Below are 20696 nucleotides of genomic sequence, written 5' to 3' on the forward strand. Positions count from 1 at the left end.
TGACCTTGGAATACTACATTGAAGTTTATAGATAAATGTCAAAAATAAAATTCATTTCACACTAGCTATGTAACGGGTATCTGATAGTCGGGGAACTTGACTTTAGCATTCTCTCTTGCTTTTCATAGAATATTTGGTATCATATTATTCAAACGATCTGCATTAAGTTTCAAGTGGTTTGATTGCCTTTTAATGCATCGATTGGGAATAACAGCTACTTTAGTTGAGCTGAATATCAAAAAAGGGAGGAATATACTAAAATGCAATACCTATCGCTATAACTACATATGTACATATATGTACTTATGCAAACATACATACATACATATGTACATACATGTAGTATGCACATATGCACGTGGATAATTCTAGAGGCTAGCTCTCTACCTTTGCGTTAAACACACCTTGTGTGTATATGTGTGTGTGCATCCATTGAAGGGCTTCGCTGCGAAAATGAAACACGTCAACACAAACTGCAACTAGAATCGAGATAGCTAATGCCTAACAAGCGTGGTTGCAATTATAAGTTCAGCGACAGCCCTCAAATGACAAAATAAATGAAATATTGCTTAATTACTATTTTTCGGAATAATTTTTAATTTGCTAGGGCTCACCTTTGTTAACTTAAAAATTTTTTAAAGTACCCTAACACGTGGGAAGTTGTAGAAATGTTTATGTACATAAATATAAATTATAAATTTTAGAATATCATTATAATTGAACTAAGTTTGAATCATATGTTGTGATCTTACAGTCCTAATCACTCAACTAGAACCACAATACTTAATAAGTTCGTTTTTAAAATGCTTTAATATAAGCTATTATGTTGAACCATCTGCACGGATAAGGATTAAAATCATTTAAACATTAATGTATCTTAACTTATATAAAAACCTTTTTAGTACTAATCAGCTCAAGCTTAATCAATAGTTAATTTGATCGTTCCTTTTAATTATTTTCAAAATAATAAAATATTCTTTTGAAACGTTTCAAAAAGTCTTAGCAACATATAAGATTATTTATTTTAAGAAACTGCAAGACTTTACAAAAAAATGAAACTAACTTTCAAAGCCAAACTTAAAGTTCGTAACAGCTGTAATCTCAGTTAGTAGTTGCAACTGCACGGTGCTATTCCATTGGCCACAACTGTACTTGCCTACGAACTTTTTATCTACGCGTGTGTGCATAAGTTAGTATGTAAAAAAAGTTCTAGGGCAGGTTATAGTTTTAACTCTTGCAGTTTTTTTTGCAAAAACCTCTAAAGTGAACATTAGATAATGAGCGCTGGAGCGACCACGAAAGAGATAGCGATAACAGCGAGAGAGAGAGAGAGAGTGATAGAGAGAGAGCTCGACTGATAAATCTAATGTTTGTCATGTGAAGCGAACCGCTTTTCAGGGCCTTGCAATTTTTATGCACTTATGACATGAAATTGCTTTGCACACACTCATAAAAGCTCTTCGACTCCCTCTCTCTCGCGTGCTCTCTCCTTCGCTCTCTCGGTTTTCGGCGGCGGGCGGTAGAAGGGTTGGCAAAGGGGGTGGCGAAGGGGTGAGTGCATGCGCACCATTCAAGAAATGCATTGCACTTGTCGCCCAACACGCGCACTAATACAGCCACACACACATGCACACACATTTTCTGCCCACAGACTTACATAAACTTTTCCATAGAAAAAAAAAATGTATAAACCTTCCAAATGACGTCAATCGCTCTGTAAATTGTGGCTTTTGTTAACTGGTTGTTGCTGCTACTGCCTTTGTTGTGGTTGCTTCCTTTCCATGCCAAAAACAGAAGTTTTTCGGCTTTTCGAGTGGGTTGTATGCTCATTGGCATCACTTTTAACTGTTTTGGCAGCCCAGTTTGTGGATCATCGACCGTGAAATCAGCGCTATTTATGTTTGTTCGCTCCATCGATCTTTCACAACTCGAATTTCCACAATGCTCAAAAATTTAGACACAAAACTGTTCCCATAGAATGTAATTTTTGTATGCTTGTAACTTGAACATTTAATAAATTAAAGAAATTAAAATGTATTTTTTTAATTTCCTCAAAGCCGCAGAAACTTACAATTAAATTTAACAGTAAAAGAAAAGTGTTTAATATTATTGATCATCAATTACATAAAACATTCCACACCCAGAATTCATACACAAAAATATGCAAATATTTTGTATTTTCTTTCAAAACTAATTTAACAAAAATGCTGTAACTTAAGCTCGTTATCTATAGAAAATTGTTTAACAATGCCTCAATTGTCTTTGCGATTTATTTGTTTATTTATTATGAGTACAACTTACAAGTATTCATTTCCTTAACTAAAGCCTCTTACTCAATAAACGCCAATTATTAAATAATTCTTTGACAACTGAAAAGATAACAAAGCTTATGATTTTTATTCACAAATTTCTTGTTTTTCTGGTGTAACCTTAGGTAATTACACCTTTTCCCAGTTGTAATTTGGAACCACTGGCGCCACCTGTGGGCCGCACTTGTCTCTTTTTCTAAGCAGAGCAGAAGGGCAAAAAGCTGACCTTAATATGCATTAATTGTTGCAGCAGAGCGATTCTAATGCGCTCACTCTCATTTTCCGGCTCCCAATCTCTCTCTCTCTCGCCCCCTTTCTCCCGTTCTCTTTCTCCAGCGCGTTTCTCTTTCCGCTCCCCCACACTGTGCATTTTCCATTTACGTGCTTTATGCTTTTTTTTGGAGCAGCGCGCTGTTTCCATTTCGATCCCATTGCTGCTGTGTTGTTGTGGCCTCTTTGTTGGTGTGGGGGATCTTTTGTTTTGTTTGTTTGTCCTTCTCTAATTGTGGAACCTGTGCGTGTGTGTGTTTTAGAGATGACACTGGAAGTCGTCGGGAATTTTGGTGGGTGGTGGGGGGATGTTAAATCAATACTGATTAACTGGGATTACGTTGGGGAACACAACTCCCACTTTAATGTGAATATTTATAGGAGCATTGAGTTTACAGCTTAAGCTATCTAAATTTCTCCAAAAAGAACCCTTTGAAAACAATGCATTCCAACATAAAACCAACTTAATATTCATATAAACTTATTGTATTTTTAGCTATTCAACGTTAATTACTTTATCTTATATAATAAAACATAATCTAAAATTTAAAGTTTAACTAATTTATGTATTTTTTTTCGATGTATTTTCATACTTAAGCCATTTATAGAAGATTTTTCCTTAAAAATATATATATTAAACAATTCTATTTCACCAATAAAATAATCATAGAAACTCTTAAAAGTTCTTCTTAAAAACTTATGAAATTGTTTGTTCCTATGCACTGAAGATATTTGGCTGTAAGGATTGGGAAAATACATTGGTATGCATCTAAATATTAGAAATTTTAATTTTCAATATTTTGGAATAAGTATCTTTAGATCTGACCGATTAACTCAAATGATTCGGCCTCGTGACACGACAAAGTTCCACCCGCCACTCAATCCGCCGTGCAAGCAACTAAGCAAATACGATATGTGTGTGCTTGGATGCATATAGCATGTTTATGGGGCTGGCGAGTGGGGTTTCTCGAATGGAGTAGGGTGCGTTTGTGGGTTTGGTGGGGGCGGGAATTCGGTGGCCTATGTGCGCCTATAATTATAAGGCATATACACCATGTATGTTTGTACATGGGCATAGCATAGCTGCGTGTTTTTCGGCGGGTAAATAGGTGCACACGTCAATTGCTGGAACGACCTCAATGGGTTCCCACTTCCAGCCCCCCTCCAGCTCGCTTCCAAGTCCCACATTCGATCGATTTTTCCGCACTGGAAAGTGGAAAAACCGGAGCAATTATTTCCCGATCCGATCATGCTACAATTATGTTTGTTTTTTTTTTGTTGCTGCTGATGTTATGTTTCACTATTCACTATTCCATTGCCGTGTGGAGCTAGAACATGCAATTATTTTAATGTATTCGGCCTTGGGACTCATGAATGTCAATTGGCACGTAAGTTCTCCATTAGCTATTAGCTTTTACCCGCGGCTCCACGCATCCAAATGCAAATCTCTACGTATACAGATATATAGATATGTACCTAAATGTGTACAGACAAACATAAATAGTCTACGCTGCAAATCAGTCGTTTTGTATGCTAGCTTCGTTTTTTATGGTTTTTTATGGGGGCTAGGCGACTCCCACCCACTCGCACATATTTATACAAATTGAGACAGCGGAAAAAGTGCAACTCATTTGAATGGTTTCGCCTTCATTATGCAAATACGAGCACTGTTGGTGGCGAATATTTATTTGCTCATTATAAATACATAGAGTTTTTGGCATTTTAGCAATCATGACTTGCACGCACACGAGCATTAAACGAGTTTCTAAAATACAGTGTAATGATCGAGTTTTATGGGGCCATTGTATTTGAATTTGAACGAAGTGGGCGCCAACTTATCGATAATAGAAAATGACAATCCATATTTTCATAGCAGTCAGCTTCCGTTAGGCTCACTGCGCAACTGGGTGGCAGCTCTGAAATGTATGTTACATGTAAAAAATTAATTTACAAAGTGAATAAATAATTATAAATGGTTAAAATAAATTTATATTTCAATACTTCTAATGCATCTCATATATTATGTTTATATTGGTGTAGAGCAAATCCTCCAACTTTCCATTTTAAAGCATTATACCTATAAATAATATAATTCTACAAATTCTACAAACAAAAAATCTCATTTAAGTCTGTAGGCACTTGGATCTCACATCATAGGAGAACTGCATAAAAGTGTGAAGATACATAATTTTATAAACGTACATTTTGTAATATTTAATTTTTAAAATTTTCACTTTTTGCGCGCCCATATCAAAGTCCATAGCAAAAAAATCAATATAGGCAATGCAATAGGTGCAAGCGGGACGACTAGCTGATTCAAGCGGCGAAGCAAAGAAGACCCGATAAGGCGATGCCACCTAGTTAGAAACTTATAAGTAGTTGCTTAATTAATACAGTTTTTTACACAATGGAAAATCCAAATGAACTCGCACTCAATTTTAAAGCAAGTTGTCTACGATTTGGAAACCGTACACAAGTAGTTTTCAGCCTTTGAGCACCTTTTGCTACCTTTGAGCACCTTGCGGCGATCTGGTAGCGCCACACGAAAATGGCGAACACGAGCACTCCGATGAACGACGAGCTGAAAAAATAATTATTATTTTAAATTCCGTTTTGCCAGCGAAATTCGGTGCGTGCGCGAAAAAGAGTGCGGAAAAGCGCGGTTGGGAAATTATATCGGCCCATTATGAAGCGGTCAAAGTGCGGCGCCAATGCAAATGGTTAGCCAAATGGCAAAAATATGTAGCGACAGCGTGCCAGCCCAGTAAAATAAAATAGAATCAAATTTAAGTTTCTTGCTTTGCGAATTATGAAAAACCAATCGCAATGCGTGTGTGTGTGTGTACGTGTGGTGCGTGCGCGCGTGTGTTAGTGAGCGAGCGTAGAAGCAGAAGGCGTATCGAGAAATAAAAATAAAAAACCATACAATAATTGATTTAAAAAAAAAAAGAAAAGCAAAAAGGCCAACAAACGAAAAACAGCAGAAACAACAAAAACACACGACAAGCGGCAGCAAAAACAACAACACAAAACTGGCGGTAAATACGCATGCAGTACGATAAAAAAAATAAAATAGAAGCAACAACAAATACGCAACGTAACGGGAACTCTTTGACGTATTTCCTCTATTATTATGCAAAAAGGCAGGCGGCAAATTGCAGCAGCAGCGAAAATCAAATATAAATAGCGAAAAGGTAAGGACAGAGGCCCCACAAACTAAACTAAAAATAAGAGCCGAACATATTTGTTGTTTGCAGAGTGCAGTAAAATGGGCGCAAATAAATGGGCAAAAGAAAGAAGCAACAAAATACTGCAAACCTTTCAATTGGCTTCAATTGGCAAATGCAATTGTTCAGCATTACATTTGCATTACACCGCTCTCCAACTCTTGCTCACTCTCTATCCCTCTCTCTCACTCTGTGCTCCGCTCTTGCGCTCCCTTTGCCCCTTTTACTTTGCAAAGTTTTGCGACGAACAAGAACAATAATAATCAAAACAAAAATGTTTAAAATCCATTTTCTTTCGCCTCTCCTTCACCCACTCACTCATTTCGCAGCGCGCTGTCATTTGTCTTGCGCCTTTGCCTCCCCCTCTTCTTCTTCTTCTTCACGTTGTCCCCCTTCTTCTCTCTCTCCCCGCAACATTGCTGTCTCGTTCGCTCGCATGCACACCATGCACGGTCGAAGAGGAGACAACGAAAACGAAGTTGGTTTGCCTGGAATGCTACAGTGGGCACAACAGGGATTGGTAGTGGTCATAGTCGACACAGTGGGATATGTACAAAATTATTCTGTTTTTTTTTTTCGCAACAGAAATTTTTTTTATCAAGTCAAGTAAAACTAAAAAAATAAAGCGCAAAATCCAAATATAACGTATTGTTTATAATTATATATATGAATTCGATTCAAAGTTTCTTAACCATATTCTTAGAACTTTGACACGACACTAGTTACTGTTAGTTACTGTACTGTACTGTTACTGTTACTGTAGTACAAAGTACAAGATTGCGAATAAAATAAACAAAAAGTATGGCAAAAGTATGATTTGTTTAAAGAATTTAAATATAATAAATACGAATAAATTTATTTCATTTTATTTAGGTTCTAAATCATATAAATATGTTAAGTACATATTTTATAAAGATTTACATTGTCTTATGCACTAATCTTACAATCAATGTAGATCTTATAAGAATTAATAGGCCGTTCGTAGGTCAGGTAGGGTGTAGAAACATAAAGTGCAGTGAGGAAATATTAAAGGGCAAAGAAAAGTGAAAAAGCAATAGAACAAACATACAAAAAATACGAACACACATTATCCATTTGCCAAATAAACATGCACAAAGTAAGAGGAAGACGGGCAAATGCAGAAGAAGAGGCTCCAAAAGGCGGCAAATCGCTGCAAGTGTATGTGTGAGTGAGATGGCAACAATGGGACGAACAATAGCAGGAAAAAAACGTGGAATTGGTCTAGTAATGTAAGAAGAAGAGCAGTAACAACGGGGACGAACGGACCGCATAATGCACGATTAATGATAAGTCTCTCTGACCGAAACGAAGAGAGAGAGAGCGCGGGAGAGAGGCCCGCCGATTTTCGAGTGGGTGGCAACACCTAGTCTTCCTCTTTCTTTCACACCTTTTCTTGCCGCCGTTTTGTTTTGATTGCGAGTCTTCTGCGAAATGAAATGCAAATACAGTGGAGCAGCCTTAAGCTCGTAAACTTACAAAATGCAAATAACTTAAAATAAAACAAGTTTGGAAAATGCAACAATTAATGTTCTTATTATTTTTCTTCGAAATTTCTAAATAAAAATACATTTTGAATAAATCAAATCAAAACCATTTCTTTGAGTCTCCACTGTGGCTGTAACTTTGTAATAAAAAAATCCCTTGAAAATCGGACTTATTGTTCGGCATAAAATTGTGGTTGCATTTAAGCCTCCGCATTGGAAGTTGCAAGCAAAAGTTGGCTTCTCCTCCTCTCCTCTCTTTTCGTCGCTCCATTGCCTCCCATTTTATTTGCACGGCAAGTTGCCTCCTCGAGCATCCTTTCAACATTCCTATTATTCTTTTTTATGTTCCTTCCTTTTTTTTTTGACAATGCCCCAACTAGCAAAAACAACTTGCAGGCACCAATACGTGCCATTGAAAACGAGAAAGGGAATTTAATCCGAAAAACACGGGTTCCAGATACTCTATCTGCTATTTAGGGGTTTTGTTTGAATGTTAATTAATTTAAACATAAGTATTAAATGGAAAATCTAGTGTATAAAGAGTATTTTATTTAAAAATATCATTTATTTAGTGGTAAACATCTGACCATTTTATCATACCCTTTAAAAGGGCATACAAAAATGAAGTTTTACTGAAAACTGGTTTCAGTTTCGGTTTTCTTCCTTCGGGCCTGGCCCAACATTTTACATGAAAATGTGCAAAACAAAACCATTCGTCGGTGCTAAAAACCACGCGACATGACCAGCACTAAATAAAGTTAAAATAGTAACTATAGTAAGCTTTAAACAAAGGTAACTTACGTTCGAAAATAAAACAAAAGAAATTACCTTGAAAGAATGTTTATTCACATACAAGTAATTTGGATTATTTTCACTCTAAACAGATGGAGAAAGCATACCAAATATTATTTATTATTATTATTATATTATATTATTATTTATTATATTATTTCTAAATAGGCTTGGAGACTGTGATCTACATCAATTTAAATTGATGAATTCTCGGTTTAAAATGCTTTGAAAATGTTTCTAGGACATGACTTAATAAATTCGAAATTAAATGATAACGTTTTTAGTCTTATCAATCTTATAGAGTTATCAAAATAGTTAGTTGATGGGAACCTTTAACTTCGTGAAACTTCGTTTCAAAACAAGTTTTAGTTTAACTATTCAGGCTGCTAGATAATTACCATATGTCCCATAGGGCATTTACAATTCGGCCAGGATAGCCATTGACTATTCCTCCTACCTGTCTTCGGCATAGTTTATCCACCCCCCACCTGCCCGCCACCTCCCACTTTGCGTCTTATTTCCTGTAACTCGTTGTAAGGCTGTAAGGCTCTCGAACACAATGGACCGACTGGCTGCGACTCCTTTTGTGGCGTCTTCAACATGTGGTTGGTGGTGGTTCAGTTGCATCGGAGACGGCAATTCGCCAAGAACTCAGATAGGAGGATGCAGTCAGTCGTCCTTAAAGTCTGTATTGATTGATGATTTTCCATTCCAACTCGAGTAAACCGCATTGAACTGATGATTTTCTCGCTTTTCCCGCAGGATACTGGATACACACATTTCCACAGCGTGTTGAGCACGCCAGAAGCATAAACAAAAGTCAGCAACAGGAGTTCAGCAAGGATTCAGCTTGAAACGAATACGAATAACCATCAAAATGGCAGCGGTTCGAGGACATCAGTATTTCAGTCTGCGCTGGAATAACTACCAAAACACGATGACGTCAGTGTTCCAGCAGCTGCGCGAGGATCTCTCCTTCGTGGACGTCACCCTGTCCTGCGAGCACGGATCCCTCAAGGCGCACAAGGTGAAGTATCTCAATATATACCATAGTTATGAAGCTAATCAAACTCTGTTACCAAACTTCAGGTCGTCCTGTCCGCCTGTTCGACGTATTTCCAAAAACTACTGCTCGAGAATCCGTGCAAACATCCCACAATCATCCTTCCCGCCGACATTATCTTCACCGACCTGAAAACCATCATCGATTTTGTTTATCGTGGGGAAATCGACGTCACCGAATCGGAATTACAGGTGAGTCGATACTAGATGTTAGTTTTGCAGGTGATTCTAAAATAGATTTATCATATAAGAACGATATAATAGAGATGTGGAAATACAAAGGAATTTCATCTGAAATCGGAAGTATCTGATACATGATGCGAGTAATTATCTAGATTTTTAGATTAAGAGGAAACATGAACTTTTATCTTTCCAAATACGTTACCATAAAATAAGTTTTTTAAGAAATTGCCTTTAATTTAAAGGCTGAGTTATGAGGGCGATATTTATTTATATATTTCTCGCAATTGAAAGGTACCATATGTGGAATGGTTCTGTTTTGTGGATAAGATAACTGTGTGGGAGACTATATTTGGAATCTTTCCGCTTATCTGATACCCGTAAATCTTTGTATTTCGTAAAAACCCGAATGAAATGAAATACTAGATTATGAATAAGCGTAAAATCAAGCAAATCTAGATTTATATATCATGTGAAGATAATTCTATTTGCTAAACAATTGTGCTACAATAAATGGTCCATTCCCCTGAAACGAGAAAGTAATATCGTTCAAATTTCATTGGCTATGAAATACACTGCACCCACAATTACCACCTGCTAATCGGTTTGTCAACAAACAAAACAACATCGAACTAGACCGACCACAAAAGTGGTTCTTTTTTAAATTGAACGCACAAATATGAAGGGGAGCAGTATAGTATGTGCACAATTGCTTTCAGGGTCGTTCTTATCTGGGCAGAGCTCCCCACCGAAAACCCCCTTCTGTACAAGCTTCCACTTTTCTCCTGCATTTATCTGAGTGCCACCCACCGCAACCGATCTACTACACTGTACAAAATACTTTCAACTATGCCAGAGTATTCTTACTTTAGTTTATCAAAATAATTTAATAAATATTCAAACCAAAGGGAATTTAAGTTCAATAAAATATAATACAAATTTTTTGTATTTGAATACTAATACTAAAATCAAATACTAAAGAAATACTAAACAAATACTAAAATTTGTTTCCGGTGCAGCAACGTGCCTCGATTTGTTGCTTTTGCATTTGACGACAACGCCCCATTGTAATTGTCATTTGTGCGCTTCATTAATTCTCGTTGTTCCGATTCGTCCGGACATATAGACTATATATACTATATAGGAAACTACACCATTGAAAGTTAATGGGTAGAATGTAGTGCTTCCACTGGCGATATAGGATGCCCTGAGGGTTTGTTGTTGCCACAACTGGTAATTAATATTGATTTGCATGCTCTGTGCACCGCAGCTCTACAAGTTTATCGATTTTAGGCCATAATAGGCTGGCAGGTCAAAGGGTTTAACCTTTGGGAACTGTGGGAAAATCAAATTAGGCTAATCAATTCCGAAACTAATTGGATCGGTGGGCGAGTCCATTCGGTGTCCTTACATGTTACTTATTCATTTAAAAGTCAATTAGTATTGATTGACCGATTATAAATACGAATCAAAAACTTAAGCTTGATTGCTTTTTGATTTCTTAAGTTTATCGCAGATAATCTTCCTTAAATATATACACACAAATTACAAATTTTTTAATATTTTTTAGACATGTTCTTAAATTAATTTAAACACTTTTGCGGACTAGTTGCTTGTAAATAGTTAAAAAAAAAATCTGAATTCCATATCCATAATATATATATAATATAATATAATATATAATAACACCCTATTAACTTTTATTACATTACTCACTTTAAATATTATTTACAAAAAATTAAACACAATTAATTATATGAAACATTTGATCTATTTAAAAGTAAACAAAAATGTTAATGCTGTACAGCGGAAATCCGCTTCGCTGTTAAGTGTTAACATTAACTTATTTAAACAGCAACCGCTTAAGCGGGGACAGCAACCGCATTACAGTGGCGGCCAACGTGTGACGTTTGTTCGCTTGAGCAAATAGAGGCGAGCGCTCAACTTGCTTCGCACTCAAGTCGCCCTCGCTGAGAAATAAAAAATTACTCAAGCTAAAAGGGGGCAAGCGAAAACGAAAAAAATAACTCAAACGGCGGTCCATTTCCACCCGCTCTCTCTCTCTCCCACTTGCAACCGCACACACACACACATGCAAAGTCCTCCTGCCGCCGCTGCTTCTTCTTCTTCTTGCGGCGACTGGCAGACGTCGACTTCCCATTCATGCTCTCTTTTTCCCTTCCCCCTCGGCCATTCCGCCATCCACCTTCATTTTTTTCCACTCTTGTTTTTGTCACAGACGTGCGCTCCATTTTTATATTTTCGCTGCAAAAGTTTTGCCGGCCATCTGTCCACCCACCACCCCCCTGCTCTTCCTGCGCCTCACCCCGCCATTCACCTCCACAAGTTGCTGAATTTTTTTGCGCCTCTATTTTCTTTTACTTTTTGTTGTTTCTTCTGTTGCGGGGACTTTTACAACGACAACTACAACTACAGCTTGTATCTCTTTCGTTTGTCGCCGTTGTTTCTGCACATGTTCTTGGAGTTTCCTCCTTCTCCTTCACTTTATGTATTACGTTTTTCTTTTTTGGTTGTTTTTTTTTTTTTTGGTTCCCCATTTTTATTTTCGCCGCCTTTTTGTTCTTGTTGTATTTGCCCTTGTACTTTTGTACGTTTCAACCGCAACTTCTGTTTGTGTGTGTGTATGTGCGTGTGTATGGGTAAGCTGGAGCTTTCGTCTTGGTGCGTATTTAGTGTCATTGTATGTGTTTGGGGATATTTTTTTCTGTTCCTCTGTTTATAAATGTGTGTGAGAGTGTATTTGTGTGTGGTGCGCCCTTTTTTTTTGGCGCGTCCATTTCGCCTTGAAAAATTGTTGTTGCGTGGACTTCAGATTGGCAATGCTAAGGAAATATCGCTGTGGAAAACGGGGGGAATCCGAAAACTTTTCGTTGTGCAGCGGAGTGTTCCCAAAACGAAGAGGAAAAACAAATTTTGTTTTGCCAAACTTGCTCATTGTTGTTGCGACTGCCCAAGAATATGAGTTCTTGTGCAAAGTTTTTTAACTACCTAAATGAATTACAAAGTCAGCTTAATTAGTTAACGCTTAAATGGGACTATGTACTGCTTAAATTAATTCTTTAAATTGAAACGAAATATAATTTCTAAGGAGAAAAACGAAGCTTCATGGCTCAAATATTTTGTCATAATTGTGTAGTTTTTGTTTAGTAACACGAATAAGTATCCTTATTTTTTTTGAAATGATTTATTTTATTTGGGCTGAAGTTTGGTTTCGATCTTAAAACAATAGTAGATTTGTTTGCGGTTTTTTTTGTTCATAACTCCTTCACAGTCGCATTTAGAAACAATTAGTAAAACTTCTTTTGCCGCGAACAGGGTTCACCCAAAAAAAAAGGAAGAAAAGGAAAGCTGCACCAAGAAGCGGTTTCTTACGCCCCTGGGCAGGTTATCTCGCTCGCACACGTGCCGGTTGACCCCGGCGTTGCCACACTTCTTTCTTGGTTTTATTTTCTTCTGTTCTTTTTGGGGTTAAGCTCAGATTCGATTTTCGCTAAGCGTTAATTAATGCTGGCGCTGCTTTAATGCTTTTAGCAAACGTGGTCAGCCAACACACACGCACACATGCGCAGATGATTTAGTGTTGCCAGTTGCCTTAGCCCCCCAAAACCCCCCCCACCCGCACCCACTTTTAAATGCATGTGTCTGCCACGCCATGTGCTTTGGTTATATTTATTGCTATGTATTTTTTGTTTGGTTTTTTTTTTTGTTTTTTTGCATGCCAACACTTGAGGGTCTTCCCAATGCGTCGTGCCTCACCCACCCAACCACCCACTCGGTGCCACCTCCTCTTTTGGCCTCATTGCATGTGTGGTACACGGAGAGCATTTGTATTTGCATGTACATTACATATAAACTTTTTATATCCTAACTACTAAATCATTTAACAAGTAATAACAATAACATAATATAATTACAAATATTATAAAATTTCAAATTTATTCTAAAAAGAAAAACTTACAAATTGTGCTCTTGACTTACAATTAAAATTCATGTTAATTTTTGACCGAGTAAGACAAAGTTGATTTTATTTCGCGTACACGCTTTTCTCTCTGTGCACTTCTCTCCTTCCCCCCGCTCCTTCACCTTTATCTTTGGCCAACTATGTGAGCAGCTGAAACGGACAGACACACGGACAACTACAAGACAGAGACGGGGAATAAGGTGGACATCAGTTAGTGGGGTGGCTCAACACCACCCGCACTCGCTCACTGTCCCTATCTCTCTCTCGCTCTCATTTCCCCTCCCTCTGTCTGAAGCACTTGGCTTGCATTTTTTCCGATTTTTTCTTTCATTCTTTCTTGCAAACAGAATTACGTTTTTTTTTGTATTTTTATGCTGAGTGAAAGAGCGAGAGCGCGCTTGCAACTTTGAACTTTTCGAAGGAAACGGACCAAAAGAAAAAAAATCGAAATTGAGTGAAGCGCAAAGAAAAAATTTTTTGCCCGCCTTTATATGTGTGTGTGAGTGCCCCCAACAATGGCCGCTGCTCACACACACACAGAGACAGCTCCATACACTTTCATTCTCAGTCCAAGTCGTAGCCTTAACCCCCCACAGCTCCACCTCACCGCCCACCCCCTCCGGGGCCCACCCCCTCTGCGGACGACGCTGCGTCTGTCCAGTTCCATCAGGATTTTTTTCCCCGTGTTCAACTTTTCGTCCTGTTTCTTGTCTTCGCCGCTCTTCTTCGTTCTCGCACTCCTTGCTGTAGTTGTTGTTGCTGCTGCTACTTCGGCCAGAGAGCGAATTTTTTTGCGGCACATGGACCGTGCATTGTTTTTGCTGCACAGTGGGACGAAGTATGCGAAATTGTATCTCAGTTTCAAAGTGACTATGGTTAGAATCTTGAAAAGAAAGAATTTTCGAAAAAAAGATAACTAAAGATTTGCTTAAAATAATAATCTCTTTAATTGTAAGAAAACATTGTTATATTTATAAATACTCAAAATTTAAAGAAAAACTAAGAAAATTAAAAAAATTTATTTCAATACATGTGCTTTAATGTATAATCCATTTTCTAATGGAACCATACAATGGAATTCATGAATATTCATCAAATTGGGCTCTTATGACATGAGGCGTAGTGTTACTTTATTTATTAAGCCGATTCATAGATATGGAAATAACTAGAATGACTCAAGGAGTAAAACCAAAAATCAATTTCCTGGCTTTGCTTTGGCTTTTGGTTAACACTGGTCCAGAAACAGCTTCCAATTAGGACGGCATGGGACCAGTTCGAATTTCCAATTCATCCGCGCAATGTCCACACCCATTTTTACATCCATGTTGCTTGTTCTCGCTTATGGTCATTCTGGAATACAGCAACAACAGTCATGTACGTCCTTCCATCAATTGCCGCACTATTCTATTTTTTTATTCTTGCCCATTGTTTTTGCAACTGGCTTGGTGTTCTTGGGGAAAATGGGGGAAATGTCTACGCGACACCCAAACACAAATCATGGGGTCCTGAGAATGGGAATTCATCTCCAGTTAATGGGCGTCGCGAGTCGGAAGTCTGAGTTTGAGTCGGTTTCTGTGTTGGCGATTTTTTTTCGGGGTGGGGTTTTCTGTAGATGGTCAGTGTGCTGGTCATTTTCTAAGGGTGCTATGTACTGTGGGTTGCGCTATGTATAATTTGCACTCATTCGTTTTTTCTTATATTTCTTGTTTTACTTCCTCGTTCTTTTGCTTTCCTCAAAACGAGTTTGTTAAGAAATGTGCTCCACTCATCAATAATGCAAATTGTTTTCAGTGCACTTTAGTTCAGTGCAGTGTCACTCGTTTCGCATGTGATACCATAATTTGTACATTTTTGAATAGTGCCGTGGAATTATATGGACCAAAATTATTTATTTTGATCGTTTACATTTCAATTAGAACAGTCAAGAAACATGCTTTTTTTCTTGTTATCTGTTTTATAAATGTATTATAAGCTGGGCTTGTTTTAATCTCTAACATATAAGACTGTGTACTTAGTCATGAAGGGTCCATCACAAAAGAAGAATATATAAACTTTTTGTTAAGCACAACACATGGTTTTGCCCACTGTGCGCGTGATGTGCCGCAATTTTTTTCCTCGGCTTTCTTGCCCGCAGTTTTTTTTATGCTGTCGTTGTTGTTGTCAGTTGGCGCTCAGGCTCAAAGTTTCTTCTCATTTTTTCCAGCCTGCTTGAGCACTTTTCTGAGCTTGTGTGTGTGTGTGAGCTTGCTTATGTTTAATTTTTTCGTCTTCTCTTTATTTTTTTTTATGTGCAGAGAGAGTTCTGCCGCCGCTGCTGCCGCCGCCGTCGCTGCCTTTGCATTTTTTCCGATTGCGCCCGATTTTTTTTCGCCACCGCTATGTATGCTATGTGTGTGTGAGTGGGTGGGTCGGGTGTTTGTGTGTGTGTGAGTGCTTTTGCTCCTTTGCTTTTGCTTTTGCTAATCGCTGGCGTTGTCGTCGTCTTTTGGCATCATTCTTTTTATTTGTAATTCGGTTCATCATCATCGTTCATCGTTCTGTCGCACATGTATGTAATGCAAACAGAGCGGGAGCGAGCGAGAGGCAGATAGATCTGAGTGAGATTTCTTGTGTTGTTGTTGGTGCTGTTGCCGCTGCTGATACATTTTTTTCTGTTTTTACATTTTTTTGTTCGTACATTCCGCCTCCTTCTACTTTTCTTCTGCTTCTTTCTTCTCTGCAGCGGCGGCAGCGGCGACGACGGTCAATTCTGCCAAGCGCTGCGTCGCCAGCCATCAGACAACATTTGTATTTGTAGTCGGTGGGTCTCGCGCTTTCGATCTCTCGGACAATCGGAATTAAAACGGTCTTGAAAACGCGAAACCCGTAGTGGACGCAAGCCTACAGTTATTTCTAAAAATCGCGGAAAAATCAAGAAAGAAACCCTGTAAAGCGCATTAAAACCCTATAAAAACCTTTTATAGCAGTGCCAAATTAAATCATAAAATTAAAAACTCACATGTGCCCGGTTCGGTTTCGGCCTCTCTCCCACCTGATCCCGTTAGTTGTGTAGACTGCACTCGCGGGCGCTCTTTACCGTTCTCTCGCACACTCTCTATTTCCTCTCTTTGCGAACTGCCGGTTGCATACGTTTCAAAATTTGCAAAAAAAAAAAAGCTTTACGTTTCACATTACGTAGTAAAAAGGCATTCCCACACACAAACAAATCGAACAATACATGTGCGATTATTCGTATTATGATTATATATTCACGTACATATTTTTGTAGAATAAATATTTATTGTGCATTCGCCTTTGGTCGCGTTATTCGCGTGTGTTTGCTCTCGCGCTCATTTGTTTACTCCGCTCTCAATGATTTCAGTTCTCCTTTTTTAGCAAATAACACAACAAATAAAACAAAACTCCACGTGCTGATAAACATTAATGAAAAGGAGAAATAACCAAATATAATCTGCCTACTTATCGCAACGATTGCGTCCCACAATAAAAATATAATACACTTTGTTGTCATTCATTAATTACTCGTTATTTCTAATTTTCTCTAATTTGATTTTGGGTAAAATGTTACCGTTTTTTGTATGAATTTAATTCCGTCACGTCGTCTACTACAATTTGTCAACTTTAAAGCGAAAAAACAAATCGAAATCAACTAGGCTTGGTTCCCTGGAATAATTACCCAGCAGTCCTTCGATCAAGGTAAAAATCAACCTTTTCAATTTCGTTGCTTACTTTTGGGCGTTCCTTGTGCCGCCTGTACTCAAAATATTCGTATTTTTTCGGGGGCTAGGCCACATAAAATAATGCCATTAATTAGATATACCTAACCCAGCGCACCAATACAGGCGCACTAAACACACCCTCGCACGCACACTCGCACACACACACACACACTCGCAATTAGCGACCATCAGAATAACGGCAAAACTGAGACATAACAAAAGCTTACCACAGAAAAAAATGAAAGAAATAACTGTAGTGGAACTTTCGCCGGATTCCCCGACCTGGGCGCACCCAAAATGGTCTTTCGCGTGGCCCTACTTTGGTTTCAAGGATCGTCCTTATCGATAGCCAATTAGAACTCGAACTCAACGAACCGACTAACAACTACCCAGTACTAAACTGGGTAAACGTTATGTTATTTTTAGAATATTAGGATTAAGATGGCAAAACCAAATCAGCAGGGAAAAGGTGTAAGAAACAACACTCAAATCTCTTTTCCCGGAATATTTGATTTAGGAAATAATTGTATTAAGATCTCCTCTGAAAGTTTTCCCTTTCTTCGTAACTACTGCACGCTGCTGCAATTAAACCTGCTCATAGGAAAAGAAATCAAGGTTTCTTGCAGCATTTCCTTGCTTTGATGTTGTTTGCTGAACTTGAAGTACAGATTTCCACTCGAGTAAACTACTCGAAGTTGCCTCGATGAACTCCAATCGATTGCAGTCCGGCAAAAAGAAAAGTTCACACATCAAGCAGCGCCAAAGTTCGCCAAGTGGCCCAACAAAACTATGCGCCTTTTGTGTAGTGCACATACAGAAAAGGCCAATCACCAAAGGGGGAACGTATCGGGGGAATGTATCTCCCCGTGAATCGGAGAACGATCGCGAGGAGTTCAGCAAAAACTGGATGACCATGATGCCGTGATGGGAATGATATAAGAACAAAAGCCTTTCAAATGATAGTATAAAGTCCAAGCAAGTGCAAGTTGTGACGAGGTATCTGGGTGGAGTTCACTGAGCAGATGAGCCGAGCATGCCTGGCAAACTATGACCCCGGCGTACCAACCCCCAACCCCCATCTCCATACCCCACTATGGACGGCTCCCTTCCAACCATCCCATCACTCTCCATGCAGAGGAGCAAGAAATCGGTTGAGGGCCGACCGTCGACGACGGCGACGATTATGCGCCGGCTTGGCCTCACTTGTATACAATGGCGGGTTATCAAGTCCAAACAGCGGCCCAACCGCTGAGCCCTTTCCCCCTTTTCGTGCACTGGAAATAATGGATATGCAGCTTCTCGAAAGTAGATCAAGAAATAGATCTGAAGAAATTCGTCCAATTGCAATGGAACTTTACGAAGGAAGGTTTGGTGATTAAAGGTCTATGATATCTCCTTTGGTTCTTTAGTTTAGTTTTAGACATACCAGAAACCATAAGAATCAAATGAGAGCCTATTCCGTATGAAGTCATGTTGTTAGTTGATAGATATATATAGATGGAGTCTAGAAATGTTAAATATAACTTCCCTGAGTATTGTTTCTGAGTGCAGAACACTAACCCCTATGTTAATATTAAAGAAAAACAATGAAAGATAAATTTATGGTTCTATACCAGTGAATGTTGGTGATAGCTGTAGTTTTTATAGTTCAGAGAATTAGAAAATGTAGCTAGAAATAATTTCACATCATTACATAATGAATCAGGAATGTGTTAGTTACATTTAAAATAGGATCTAACTAAGTGATTACACTGTATATGTGATTTGGACAGTACTTTAACATATACATTTTGTAAGCGGATATTTTTCAATACTGGAAACTATAGGTTTATGATCTATAAACACATCAATCCGGACAATGGGCCTATTTTTGCGAGTGTGAGTCCGGGTCCGAGTGGTTGCTATGTGGGCTATTGGATTGTGGGGTTTTGGGATGTGGGTGTTTTCTGGTGGGGCAGAGGGGCGGGGAGGGGTAGGGAGCAGGGACGAGACTCGCTCAAGCATCGCTTTTGCTTATCACAAGCCTATTGAGCGGCTCTGGTTGTTGTTTTTGTAGTTGGTGGAGAGTGGGGAAGGGGCGGCAGGGATGAAGGGTTGGTTGGGGGTGGTGTAAGGCGGCTTATTGCCGCGCCCTCCCCGTATCGCCCCCGCTCGCTGCGCCTCACTCACACAGTTACAGATAGCGTAATCAGGGTATTTCCGTGCTGTGATTTTTATATTTTTCAATTTGTTTCTTTCTTTTTTTTTTTGCTGTTTTTTGCCCCATTCCCCTTCCCCCGTTCATTTTACTCAGGGAGTTTTTACATTTTTTCCCTGCATTCACTTGCCACTTCTTAATTTCTCTTTAGTGCTTAAATGAGTCGTCGGCGGAGGGGGTGGGTGTTGCAAGGCGAAGAAAACCAACCCCCTTGGGTTGGAAAAAGGCGAAAATTTACTCAAGAAAATCAGAAGAAATGTAAAACAACTGGACAGGCATTTTCATTTCATTGCTTCTCCTTTATTTGTTGCTTTATTGTTGTTGCTGGCATTGCCTCACCATTTTTTAAGGGTGCTACTTTTTGTCTCCCTCGCCGCCTTCTTTTCTCTATAGCTTTTCTCTCACCCAATAGCCCCCCGCACTCCCCCTCTTGTTTTTTAATCGATCGGATTGGCGAGCGTTGCGGCGCACGGGCAGAACATCAATCACAGTCAGCGGCAGGTCAGCGAAATAACGAATATCCGAAAAAGTCTCGCAACGGGGCAATCCTGCAGTCAAATCAGATAATAGAAATAAATAAACTTCTAAGCTGAAATTATGGCAAAGTCAAGCAGCTTAAAGTTTATTCGATGCCTCCAGGTATGCTTCATGGTTTTTCCTGCTGCGGCTGTCCGTGGAAAATGTATATTTTTGCCACGGAAAATTGTGCGTGGAAATTTGAGAAAACTGTGGACTTACTTGTCGACCAAAAAGGAATCTCGTTTGCAGTGGACGCATTTGAATGGCATCTAATCACTGCTGGAAAATGTAATTTTAAACTAAAGCTTTCTATTTTAAATGCTTTGATTCAATGTTATTTTTGTATGAGGACTTTTAGTAAAAGTTTATGCAATAAAGTTAAAAGACTAGCTATTTAAGGTTAGTAGGCTATAACTTTACTGCAATAAAGTGTAAATATTTTAGATTGAATTACTATTTCGTTTGGTAATCAGTCCATAAAATATCAATCCTAACCATTTCCATATAAAAAATAGCTCAACTCGATTTGGATCCTTTGCACAATCGGATGTTGCAAATATCTTCATCTGAGTCTCGTTTTAAGGACTTTGTCCATGCTTTCTTTGTCTATCCTAGAAACTCCGCAATACTATATCCAATGCATTGCACAATTCCCGTTTGGAATTCAAATTTCAAACGATTGCATTTACTTTTTCCATACAAATACACTGGGACTCACCACCAATCACCACCCCCAAGCCCACTACTCACCGTTTTCCCCCTGCCCCCCCCCCCCCCCCCCCCCCCCCACCTATGGCATTCATTGAACAATGCTATATAATTACATAAAAGTCAGCAGCTTGCTTGGCTTGCAAGTGGAAAAAAAGTGCCCAGGAGAAGGAAACGGAAGAACTCTCCTTCTCATTGGTGCCAAATGGAAAAGTCGCTTGTTTTA

At 38.7% G+C, this 20696-nt stretch overlaps 1 protein-coding gene across 3 annotated transcripts in view; it reads left to right on the plus strand.

Moving 5' to 3' along the window:
• The first annotated feature begins 8980 nt into the window (after positions 1–8980).
• Positions 8981–20696, plus strand: part of LOC117137436 (broad-complex core protein isoforms 1/2/3/4/5-like) — a 45986-nt gene continuing 34270 nt past the window's right edge. For all 3 annotated transcript variants that reach the window (XM_033298869.1, XM_033298870.1, XM_033298871.1), the window contains exons 1-2: positions 8981–9130; positions 9193–9357. In XM_033298869.1, the coding sequence (XP_033154760.1) occupies positions 8981–9130; positions 9193–9357 (315 nt within the window). The remainder of the gene's footprint in view (positions 9131–9192; positions 9358–20696) is intronic.

The sequence above is a fragment of the Drosophila mauritiana genome, chromosome 2R, assembly GCF_004382145.1.
Source record: "Drosophila mauritiana strain mau12 chromosome 2R, ASM438214v1, whole genome shotgun sequence".
Taxonomy (NCBI): domain Eukaryota; kingdom Metazoa; phylum Arthropoda; class Insecta; order Diptera; family Drosophilidae; genus Drosophila; species Drosophila mauritiana.